Genomic DNA, 13,168 nt, shown 5'->3' on the forward strand with positions numbered 1-13,168 from the left:
AAACAAATATTCCCCAAGAATTGAAGGCGGTGCCTGAACTACTGCTCAAGACAAGCCAAGGCTCGCAATCTACAATATATATCCCTACTATATAACATACAAACAAAATGCCACTCTGTCAAAGTATAATAATAATAATAATCTCTCTTTCTCACACAATTTGATGTAGAGGGATAAGCTAGTATCTACGAGTGTGAACACTATCGATGTGTGGCATCTGTACATCTGACGTTCCTCTTAAGGAGCACAAGCAGTCGACAAAACAGACATGGAAAAATATATCACGGGAAACAATCGCAGTATGAAACACTATTTCACAGAAAACAATCCAATTACAATTGGACCTACCTGGGTCCCTAGCTCTCATCCAGGGAACATGTCACGTGTAAATGGATCAGCCAATCAACTAGCCCGTTAGTGTGTTTCAACATGGGAATATATAACAGCTCTTGAACAGAGAAGTTATTAAGAGTTCGAGAGTGCACTTTGCCGGTGTCTCCGAGAGAAAGACAGCAAATCTAGACAGCCATGGCGTCTGCGTCCGAGAAGGATACGACACTATCAGCATTGATGAAGATTAGCACAGCCTCAGATATAAAGGTAAGCCCAGTTATTTCAATATGTTTATACGTTTATGAATGAATTTGAAATTAAAAGCTGATCTCGATATTCCTTGATAAACATATGAAAATCTGCTGCTGATATTTGAAAATCTGCCATCTGAGTATGTTTACATATTAAGATAGTGAGTTGGGGAGGACTCACGTTTGTCAGGCATACAGATTTCCGTAAGCGCCGCGCAGACGACTGAATCCTCCACGATGAAATGGGAGAGGCACACAAGATATCACTGAATCGAGAACCACACCAGGCCGCCTGACCCTGACCTAGCTCTGTTATCGCCACACCACTGACATGACTGAGGTTACAAGAAACAGGGGAATGATGGGACATGCTGTAAATCATGGAGCGGTGTCTGAATGTAAATATCTAGGCGACTGTATAACACGACTGACACCACATCACATTTTAACGTTTCAACATCAACATCTGCAGCAAGTTGGTGTTATCAAAAGACAAGAGACATTTTGTAAACACGTATCAATTAGCCCTGTCAACTCCATAATGTTACTATGTAACAGTATTAACTGCGGTCCTTATATGAGGTTTTTCTGACATCAAGAAAAATGTGAAAATATTGATACCAGGTGTTCGCGAAAAGGTGAGCGTATCCTGCATCACGGATGGCACCCGTCATAAATATAGGCCAAGTCTAGTCAATTGTTCGTCTGAAATAAATCGGGGACGTATGGTATAAGTCAAAATAGGGAATTGCATCGGACATAATTTCTGTCAGTGATGCATCAAATTTGGAAATTTCCTCCACATGTCTACCATAAAACTTCTTGAAAGATTTACTGAGGCCTTGAATGCTGTAACCTTGATCAAAAAACTTCTGAGCATGAGAGCTGTTTGAAATCCTGAAAAAGCGCTCTTCGATTATAACAAGTCCTGATGTAAACACCAAAGAGCATGCTGGAGCTGATTATACCTCAAAAGTTGTGATCTGTAAACACCAAAGGCTGGAGCTGTTGGAATATTGCTCGACATGAAAGGGAAGTTGACTATTGGAAAGTTGAAATCATCCCTTTTATCATACAGCCTTATTGACATTTTTTTAAAACCGAATCTTTATGCATAGATCTAAATATGAAACAGTTGATGCCGTCTCACTTGTCTCCATAATTTCAAGTTCAGGGCCCTTATTCTCGAAATGTTCGTAGCCCTAAGAATTCTTAACTTTGATCGTAGCCAATGTGTTAAGAATGAGCTTAAGAAGTTCGTAGGGCTGCGAACGTTTCGAGAATAGCTAGCCAGGTGGGTAACTTCAGTGGAAGGCAATTGGCTTTTTCATGGTTACTGAACAATATTGGATCCATTTTAAAAAAGTTGACGCTAGTTGCTATAGTCATTATACCCACTAGGCATATATCCAGTGACAACTCACCCACTAGCCATATGTCCAGTGACAACTCACCAACTAGCCATATGTCCAGTGACAACTCACCCACTAGGCATATGTCCAGTGACAACTCACCAACTAGGCATATGTCCAGTGACAACTCACCCACTAGCCATATGTCCAGTGACAACTCACCAACTAGCCATATGTCCAGTGACAACTCACCCACTAGCCATATGTCCAGTGACAACTCACCAACTAGGCATATGTCCAGTGACAATTCACCAACTAGCCATATGTCCAGTGACAACTCACCCACTAGGCATATGTCCAGTGACAACTCACCAACTAGCCATATGTCCAGTGACAACTCACCCACTAGGCATATGTCCAGTGAAAACTCACCAACTAGGCATATGTCCAGTGACAACTCACCCACTAGCCATATGTCCAGTGACAACTCACCAACTAGCCATATGTCCAGTGACAACTCACCAACTAGCCATATGTCCAGTGACAACTCACCAACTAGCCATATGTCCAGTGACAACTCACCAACTAGGCATATATCCAGTGACAACTCACCCACTAGGCATATGTCCAGTGACAACTCACCCACTAGGCATATATCAAGTGACAACTCACCAACTAGGCATATATCCAGTGACAACTCACCCTATAGGCATATGTCCAGTGACAACTCACCCACTAGGTATATGTCCAGTGACAACTCACCCTATAGGCATATGTCCAGTGACAACTCACCCCATAGGCATATGTCCAGTGACAACTCACCCACTAGGTATATGTCCAGTGACAACTCACCCACTAGGCATATGTCCATTGACAACTCACCCACTAGCCATATATCCAGTGACAACTCACCCACTAGGCATATGTCCAGTGACAACTCACCCACTAGGTATATGTCCAGTGACAACTCACCCACTAGGCATATGTCCAGTGACAACTCACCCACTAGCCATATATCCAGTGACAACTCACCCTCTAGGCATATGTCCAGTGACAACTCACCCACTAGCCATATATCCAGTGACAACTCACAACTAGGCATATGTCCAGTGGTAACTCACCAACTAGGCATATGTCCAGTGACAACTCACCCACTAGCCATATTTCAAGTGGCAACTCACCCACTAGCCATATGTCCAGTGACAACTCACCCACTAGCCATATGTCCAGTGACAACTCACCCACTAGGCATATGTCCAGTGACAACTCACAACTAGGCATTATCCAGTGACAACTCACAACTAGGCATATATCCAGTGACAACTCACAACTAGGCATATGTCCAGTGACAATTCACCAACTAGGCATATGTCCAGTGACAACTCACCAACTAGGCATATGTCCAGTGACAACTCACCAACTAGGCATATGTCCAGTGACAACTCACCAACTAGGCATATGTCCAGTGACAACTCACCAACTAGGCATATGTCCAGTGACAACTCACCAACTAGCCATATATCCAGTGACAACTCACCCACTAGGCATATGTCCAGTGACAACTCACCCACTAGGCATATGTCCAGTGACAACTCACCCACTAGGCATATGTCCAGTGACAACTCACCAACTAGGCATATATCCAGTGACAACTCACCCACTAGGCATATGTCCAGTGACAACTCACCCACTAGGCATATATCCAGTGACAACTCACCAAACTCACCAACAGGCATATGTCCAGTGACAACTCACCCACTAGCCATATATCCAGTGACAACTCACCAACTAGGCATATGTCCAGTGACAACTCACCAACTAGGCATATGGCCAGTGACAACTCACCCACTAGCCATATGTCCAGTGACAACTCACCAACTAGCCATATGTCCAGTGAAAACTCACCAACTAGGCATATGTCCAGTGACAACTCACCCACTAGCCATATATCCAGTGACAACTCACCCACTAGGCATATGTCCAGTGACAACTCACCAACTAGGCATATGGCCAGTGACAACTCACCCACTAGCCATATGTCCAGTGACAACTCACCAACTAGCCATATGTCCAGTGACAACTCACCAACTAGGCATATGTCCAGTGACAACTCACCCACTAGCCATATATCCAGTGACAACTCACCAACTAGGCATATGTCCAGTGACAACTCACCAACTAGGCATATGGCCAGTGACAACTCACCCACTAGCCATATGTCCAGTGACAACTCACCCACTAGCCATATGTCCAGTGACAACTCACCAACTAGCCATATGTCCAGTGAAAACTCACCAACTAGGCATATGTCCAGTGACAACTCACCAACTAGGCATATATCCAGTGACAACTCACCCTCTAGGCATATGTCCAGTGACAACTCACCCACTAGCCATATCTCTAGTGACAAGTCACCCACTAAAGTACTGTCGGAAAAGCTAGAAAAATGCTTTTTGACTTATATTTAAAATTCAGAGGTATTACAGTTACTTAAATAACAAATATCATTTTAAGAAACATCTACCTAATGTAGATCGAGGGAATAAATTTTGAGACATGCCCTAAAATGTGTTTTTACTGATGAAAATACCAAAAACTTAGAAAATAAACGGTAGTGGGACGTTATTTGATACCCCATATGGGTACAATGTGTGAAGCTCATTTCTGGTGTCCCCCGCCGTGATATTGCTGCAATATTGCTAAAAGCGGCGTAAAACCAAACTCACTCACTCACTCACGTTATTTGATACAAACTTTAACTGCCTGTGTTACATCATCATGCACGTTATCGACAGGTGAAATTGACACCTGAGCACACGCTCGGGCGAGGGGTCATCTCAATAGATGTTTTCTTCAAAATGTTGAATATGTGTATGTATAGTATACGTATTGGTTATGTTAGGGATCATTTGTGTATGTGTGTTTGTTTTGAAATAAACATACGAATTACTGTACATGGGAAAGAATCCTATCACTTGTGTTATCTTATCGATTGATTGTACAAATGTGCAACGTTTTAATAAATGTTTTGCATGTCAACAGTATATTTCATTGCAGAAATATGGATGTAATTCGGTCAGTGTAATCTAGTTGTGAACATTGGCCAAAGATTTAACGAAGTCACTGGTGTAGCTTCTTTTGAATATATATATTATTATTCTTCTAAAGTTTGTAGACCGCCCGTGTAAGTACTCCCTTGTCAAAGTTGTCAAGGATGATTGTACGTCCCGGTTTTGCTTTTGAGACGGTCCCTGTCTTGCCTGATTTGTTTACAATATTGTAAACTTGTTGGTAAGACATACCAACAGCTCTACAAGTTCTGTAATAAACCCTTTCTAAACTAATGAAAGGTTTACCTCTGTCTTTTTCAAGCACAAAAAAACTTATAAACCTTTGCAACAATCGACTGCAAATAGTTGGCCATAGTGGACGCTGTGATAAAGATGAGCATGCATGACGGGAAACTTATTGATCAAGACTTAACATTTATATTAATATTTCTCCAATAAAGAAACGATAATTAAGTAAAGAAACACAGACATTCAACATTATTTGTTTAAGAAAAACGTCAATTCATATTTTTACACCACCTGTATTATTAGCATAAATTTATAGACTTTTTCAGATTTCTGTTGTTGAACTCTGAAAAAATCTTAAGTTGTTGTTTTGGTACCAAATTCTCTCCTGTAAACTACCCTTTAAATGCATGGGAATGTTAAAACGATTGAAATAAAAATTAGGTACACTATAGGCGAGTTGATATATTGACAACATAGTACATTTATCACCTTTATAAAGATATATGGGCAAAAAAGCATTTTTCTAGCATTTCCGACAGTTAGGTTAAACCCTGACTAGGCATACATCCAGTGGCAGTGACAAGCTAAATATCTGAACGAACCATCATGTCCATGAGTCAGCAGATTTAAGTCACGGTTTAGCAGACTGATGGATGTTGTTGAAATGTACACTCAGATAGACAAGATAGTACTTTGACAAACCATGATGTTATCAATTCTTTGTACGGGAGCATGTCAAAAGTGCCAAAGGACAAAAGGGCCAAAGAAAAGTCAAAAGGGCCATAGATTTAAGTCAAAAGGGCCAAACTTTTAAAAAATTGTATATTTAGAAGAAATTCATTACATGTGGTTGCAGTAGTTCTAATCCTAAACATCTCAGAGTGACTCAGTGTTGTTTATTTAAAACATCTCAGAGTGGTTAAGTGTATATTTTGAGTAAATATCTCAGAGTGTCTCTACTTTTCTTACATACGTTTACGTTATTACGATTTTTTAAACGATTGGATACGTTGATATATAAATTTATCTTGTCGGGAAAATGAGACAAAATAAAGAGAAAATGTTGAAAAATAACTATTAACACCAGGGTCTGAAAATGACTGATTTTGGTAACTTTAATAAATTCTTGAAAATTAAGTGGATCAAACGGATATCAAAAGATGGTATCTGGCACAATCTGTCAATGTTATCTATATACTCATGTAACAATCTCACTCTGCTCAATTTTCAAAAAAGGAGAGTTAAAACGAACATGTAAACAGATAGAACATTTCTTTTGGAGAGGTGTTTTCTCCAGCTATGCAGACCTGCGAAGTGACGATATATCGGATATCCATACTTTCTGAGAAACTCCATTAATGAATTTTATTCCAAATATAAGATGTAGCATCTTTTGTCCGGTGCATGACAAAAGATTGAAAAAACCCAAAAAAAAAAACAAAAAAAACAAAAACAAAAACTGTTTGCACGGATCTATGGCCCCACCATGTGAGTGGAATGATAGATGATTACTACATATTGATACAAACATTAGTTTGTATGTTCTTATTTGAATCTGATCTATGTCTCTTTTGACTTAAATCTATGGCCTTTATTACTTTCCTCTGGCCCTTTCGACTTTTCTTTGGCCCTTCTGACTTTTACCAATCAGATATTCACCTCACATATGAAGCATTCAAACAGAATAGCGGCGTTTAGTAAAATGATCTGATAGAAAATATTAAATTCTGTTGTAATCAAAAGACTTGAACACATTATTAAAACAAAACAAAACAAAAGAGAACAATTTGAAAACAATATATGTGTCGATGCTCAGTCAGTGGCACACATACTCCCAGTATCCACTCTATGTTTTAGAGTAGGTGCTGAGCTTGCGATATCAATGGAGACTTGCCTGCACGGCAGTCGCCATTTGCTGGAACCGGGCGCCCATTTGGTTTGGCGAGTTTGATTGTGTTTGGTTCGTTGACCGAAACCTTCGGTGAGAAGCAGATAAAGGCCTACGTGTAATACAGCTCCAGCAAAGTCATCGGATGCAGTTACTATGGAAACAGAAAGAAGTACTATGGTTCTCCAGCCAGTGAAGAATTGGTTTTGATTAACATCCGTTCATAACTATTATTTTGTTTCTCACCCATAAAAAGACTTTCAAACCATTGTAATAATGTCTCTTATACCACAAGTTAGTGTTGGGAATTGGTTGAAATCTCTTATACCACAAGTTAGTGTTGGGAATTGGTTGAAATCTCACAATTGATGATTGTTTCATTATCAACGACTAATCATCGAAAAAAATTGGTTAGCGTCATTTTTCAGATTTTCCTATCAAGGTTGTTATTGCAGATATGTATAATATGATGCAACTGGCTACTTTAAAGTGATGACTAATATACCATGAACATAAACGTCCCGGAGTCTTCAAGAAATATTCAGTCATGGCTTTCAGTGACCGCCTCCGTGGTGTAGTGGTTAGAGCGTCCGCCCAGAGAGCGGAAGGTCGCGGGTTTGATCCCCGACCGCGCCATTCCAAAAGACGTTAACAATGGTACTTGTTGGTCCCTGCCTGGCGATCGGTATTAATGGGTACAACAAGCACTGGTCGGCTCGGAGTCAGTATAATGTGTCTGAGTGGGGTATTCATGCTTCACTGCGGCATGGTAACTCAGTGGGCTAGCACTATACAACCAGCTTCAGTCTGGGCTAGTACAAGCAGCCGCACATACACATACACACGCATGCACGTCGTCATATGAGCGAAATATTCTCAAGCGCGACGTTAAACCCAATTTCACCTCACCTCACCTCATGGCTTTCAGTTAGTGAAGTGACTTTTTTAAGAATTAAACACGTTTTCATGCCCTGACAACTTCAACGATATGTTCCATTGTCAAGTATTTAAAAGACTAAAACAGTTGTCCCAAAATCGTTTATGTTCGATTATGAGAAAATGTGATCCATTGCTTGGTCGTTTCGTCACTGCGATCAATCTTCGATTATTTCAATTAATCGGAACACCACTACCACAAGTATGTAGGTTTTTTCACTAGGCCACTTGGTTAAGGCTTTACTATTATCACACCACATTTGACTGTATATCATGCTAACATCCTCAAACATAACATTACCAAGTAAACAGCTGCTATGTGCTATGTTAGAGATGTGCAAAACATGTAACCAGTTTATATTAATATTACATATAAATAATGCTACACCCCACCCCACACCACCCCAGCCCCACCCCCTATTGGAATTGCAATAAACCTGAGCCCCTTAACAGTACCAACACTATCTCGTAAACACTTTTGTTTATCATCCTCCCAATATGCTGTGTTATCACCATACAAATACCACGTGACAGTACCTGTGATAAATAGGTTATACAACCCATACAAGTGCAGGTTGAATGAAATAGCCTGTTGCTATTTCAGAATGACCGAGTGATCTGTGCATCATCAAGTATAAACTGGGAGGAGATCATAGGCCCTGCCCCGATGTCTATTGCACTGCTGGGGCAACTGATGCTCATCTCTGGTGGTACAGACTTCACCTTGGTCACAGGAAAAAGGCCGGATTCATCATTTGTCCGTCTTCGCTACCCTGACTCCATGAATGCTTGTCTGGTTCAAGTCAGCAATGAAGGCTGGGAGGCCTTTAACACAGCACATTCCAACATGGAGAAAATACACCTGATCACTAATCAGATTCCAGGCCATGCACGAAATGCAGTCCAGGTACAGTTGCCCTAATGCATACAACATTTGTAAATGTTCTATATTAATCATGTCGTCATTGCAGCCCCAGTTAGTTGATGTAACTGATGTTAGACATCTCTGCACACATTTATCACTAACATCTAATAGTCCACAACATCTATTGCAGATTTTATTGAAAGGCTCACCAGAAGAACTTAAACTTGCATTACCAATCCCTCTTAAGAGGATTCAATTGGCTGCTAAACAATGCACAGCCCATGCGGAGGAGGTCCAGAAGCAGTTTGTTGACGTCATGGCAACAATAGGAGAACTGCTGGAGGCATGCACAGCTGCCAAGGGCGATTATGAGGACAAACTGAAGCAAACTAAAGCTGCAGTTGCAGCCGCCAAAAGAGCTGAGACTCAAATCAAGGAACAGAAAACAAAGGCAGACGAAGAACTGGCACACATGACCAAAGCTCTGAAAGATCGTGAGGAAGACTACAAGAAGGCCTTGGATGACATGCCGGGAGCGCTTCAACTCATGGGGATGAAGTTCTTTGACAGGTATTCAGGAGCAGTGCTCATGAGTATTCAAGCAGAGTTGAACCCGATGATGGAAATACCACAAGCTATTGGAACAGGAGTGAAAGTATTGACACCCGTGGTAGGTGGCGTGTCAGACCTGCTGAAATCAAAGACAGAGGCCGTGCCTACACAACATGATAACCCTTTGGGTGAGCGCGAACGGGAAACAATTGAATACATAAAAAGTATAAAACTCAAGATCACCTTAATCATTTCTCTGCTACCAAAGTATCTGGAGTCATTTGAAGACAAGAACAGGCAAGAAGGTACAGTTAGAGATGTCAAGGAATATCTTGTTGATAACAAGGCAGATCTGGACAGATTCACAAAAACTCTCAAGAATAAGTTTGATGTTCCTACGAAGCCAATGATGCTGAGTCTGCTGCAGGATCTCACAACACTGATGGATTCCATGATTGACTTCTCCAAGCAAATGGGTCAAAATCCAGAAATGATTACTGAGTTCAGACAAAAGCTTGACAAGGTTAAACACACCATGGAGTGTGTGGAGATGACTGATATGAGAGCAGGACATCCTCTCGCCCAAGCACCACAAGCTGCTAAAGCCCAACAAAATTCTCTTGAATTAGAAGATAAAATAATTGACCAAGCCAGATTTAAGGCTGAAAAAACATCGCAGATGTTGAAGACTGCCGAAGCCCGTTATGACGAAGTTAACCAAAGAGCGCAAAGGAAAAATGATGAGTTGATGAAACTTGTTGAAGAATTGTCCCAGATGGATGCCAAGGAAATAGACTTTAACAAGATAAGAGAAACTCTCACTAGAGGTATAAAAGCACTTGGAGAGGTTCGCAAACAATGGGGTAGATTGGTTACATTCTTTCAAAGAATGTCCAATGTAATTCAGTGCAGCCTTGGCCCAACGTTGGACACATTTACTGAAACAGCCAATGTTGGAAGGGAACTACAGCTGAATTACTCATTCAGCAAGCTGATGCAGGATACACTCTATTCACAGGCAGTCCAAGCCAGTGAAATTTCATATGTGGTCCATGAGGTTTCAGGAACATATGTTGACATCTCGCGAGATCACCTCATGGATAAAATATCAAGCTTGGGGGAGCTGATTGCTTTAAATCCAGAAACTGAATCACATTTGATAAAACTGAAACACATTGAACTGATGAAGGGGGCAAGGAAAGCACAACAGGCAATCCAAGAAAAGGTAGAAGAAAGGCAGTTAGATATGCACGAGAGAGTTCAAGCCAGACTGTCACAGATTGAGAGGGGAATGCAAGCTGCACTTCCACCTCCGAACCCTGAGAGAGAACTACAGATGCAACGCATGCGCGCTATTGCTCAGGACCAACGTGAGAAGGTGGTCGCAGCTGCCCAGGCAGAAGCTGAGGAGGAGGAAATGTCGCAGTTTGCTATCTAGGTAGTTTTAAGTTGTCTGCCTGTTGACAACAAAATACTATGTCTTAACATTACATGGTGTAGTCTTAACATGTCTATTCATGAGATTCTTGAGAGGGATTTAGAAGTTGATGAATATATAAGACGAGTATATGATGACCACTTCTTATTTATTGTATAATCCGACGTAAATTCTGGTGTATATAGTATGTTTTGTACTTCTGTCTTTATATCACCTGAAGAAGGGACAAGAAGTAGCCCAGAAACGTCGTGTTATACAATAAAGAAGAAGTTGTCATCCATATACTCGTCTTATATTATATGTCTTTTCTTGCTGAATTGCCTAGCATAGTTTGCACAAAACAATGTAAACACTACCATTGTTGTAAATTCTCAGCCTTAGGCTTCTCCCGCAATCGTAATCCCCTTACCTCAACACGACTGCAGGCTAAAATCATTAAAAGGTCCAAACAAAACTTGTTATCTTTCCGTACCAATCTTAGTAGTTATTGTTGCAGTTCCCGAGTCGACAACAAAATTACAGGTCCTCTTTCACATAAATACTCTGCTATACCTTTAAAGTGATTTCATGTTGTCTATTTGTGATTCGATTCGACACTTCAAAAACACGAAAAACGCATCATGACGCCAAACTGCGGATTTCAATTTGACCCATTTAACTCAATAGTACAAACACAAATAAAACAATCCAATGGAAAAAATTTGCTTCCAGCTTCGTTTAACTGATGCAAGGTGCCGTGTGGTTAGGACTGGTTGTTTCCAGTGTTGGTTGTTTCCAGTGTTGGTTGTTTTGTGTTGGTTGTTTTCAGTGCTGGTTGTTTCCAGTGCGCTGGCTGTTCCAGTGCTGGTTGTTTCCAGTGTTTTTCCAGTGCTGTGTTGGTTTCAGTGCTGGTTGTTTACAGTGCTGGTTGTTCCAGCAGTTTGTTGGTTCCAGGTTGGTTGTCTCCAGTGTTGGTTGTTTCCAGTTGGTTGCTGCGTTGGTTGTTTTCAGTGCTGGTTGTTTCCAGTGCTGTGTTGGTTGTTTCCAGTGCTTGGTTCCAGTGTTGGTTCTCCAGTGTTGGTTGTTTCCAGTGTTCTGGTTGTTGTTCCAGTGTTGGTTGTTTCCAGTGTTGGTTGTCTCCAGCGTTGGTTGTTTCCAGTGCTGGTTGTCTCCAGTGCTGGTTGTTTCCAGTGTTGGTTGTGCGTTGGCTGGTTCCAGTGTTGGATTTGTTTCCAGTGTTGGTTGTTTTGCGTTGGTTGTTTCCAGTGCTGGTTGTCTTCCAGTGTTGGTTGTTTCCAGTGCTGGTTGTTCCAGTGTTGGTTGTTTCCAGTGTTGGTTGTTTCCAGTGTTGGTTGTTTCCAGTGTTGGTTGGTTTCCAGTGCTGGTTGTTTCCAGTGCTCCAGTGTTTGTCTCCAGTGTTGGTTGTCTCCAGTGTTGGTTGTCTCAGTGTTGGTGTTCCAGGTTGTTGTTCCAGTGTTGGTTGTTTCCAGTGTTGGTTGTTTCCAGTGTTGGTTGTTTCCAGTGTTGGTTGTTTCCAGTGTTGGTTGTTGTTCCAGTGTTGGTTGTTTCCAGTGTTGGTTGTTTCCAGTGCTGGTTGTTTCCAGTGTTGGTTGTTCCAGTGTTGGTTGTTTCCAGTGTTGGTTGTCTCCAGTGCTGGTTGTTTCCAGTGTTGGTTGTCTCCAGTGTTGGTTGTTTCCAGTGTTGGTTGTTTCCAGTGTTGGTTGTCTCCAGTGTTGGTTGTTTCCAGTGTTGGTTGTTTCCAGTGTTGGTTGTTTCCAGTGTTGGTTGTTTCCAGTGTTGGTTGTTTCCAGTGCTGGTTGTCTCCAGTGTTGGTTGTCTCCAGTGTTGGTTGTTTCCAGTGTTGGTTGTCTCCAGTGTTGGTTGTTTCCAGTGTTGGTTGTTTCCAGTGTTGGTTGTTTCCAGTGTTGGTTGTTTCCAGTGCTGGTTGTTTCCAGTGTTGGTTGTTTCCAGTGTTGGTTGTTTCCAGTGTTGGTTGTTCCAGTGTTGGTTGTTTCCAGTGTTGGTTGCTCCAGTGTTGGTTGTTTCCAGTGTTGGTTGTTTCCAGTGTTGGTTGTCAGTGCTGGTTCCAGTGCTGGTTGTTTCCAGTGCTGTTGTTTCCAGTGTTGGTTGTTTCCAGTGTTGGTTGTTTCCAGTGCTGGTTGTCTCCAGTGTTGGTTGTTTCCAGTGTTGGTTGTTTCCAGTGTTGGTTGTTTCCAGTGCTGGTTGTTTCCAGTGTTGTTTCCAGTGTTGGTTGTTTCCAGTGTTGGTTGTCTCC

The 13,168-nt window shown here is 41.5% G+C and overlaps 1 protein-coding gene across 2 annotated transcripts; it reads left to right on the forward strand.

The window, feature by feature from the left end:
- Positions 1-464: 464 nt before the first annotated feature.
- On the forward strand, positions 465-11,672 carry LOC124273647. Of its 2 annotated transcripts, XM_046708921.1 has the most exons (4): positions 465-600; positions 8,664-8,966; positions 9,115-10,914; positions 11,626-11,672. In XM_046708921.1, exons 1-3 carry the CDS (start codon positions 529-531, stop codon positions 10,912-10,914), a joined length of 2,175 nt encoding a protein of 724 aa, XP_046564877.1. In that variant the 5' UTR covers positions 465-528; the 3' UTR covers positions 11,626-11,672. The 2 variants fall into 2 exon arrangements, with proteins under 2 accessions (XP_046564877.1, XP_046564876.1); XM_046708920.1 differs by lacking the exon at positions 11,626-11,672 and having other exon boundaries at positions 9,115-11,605.
- Positions 11,673-13,168: the final 1,496 nt, after the last annotated feature.

This window comes from Haliotis rubra, unplaced genomic scaffold (assembly GCF_003918875.1).
Source record: "Haliotis rubra isolate DU_JTF1 unplaced genomic scaffold, ASM391887v1 Scf1825, whole genome shotgun sequence".
Classification (NCBI taxonomy): Eukaryota; Metazoa; Mollusca; class Gastropoda; order Lepetellida; family Haliotidae; genus Haliotis; species Haliotis rubra.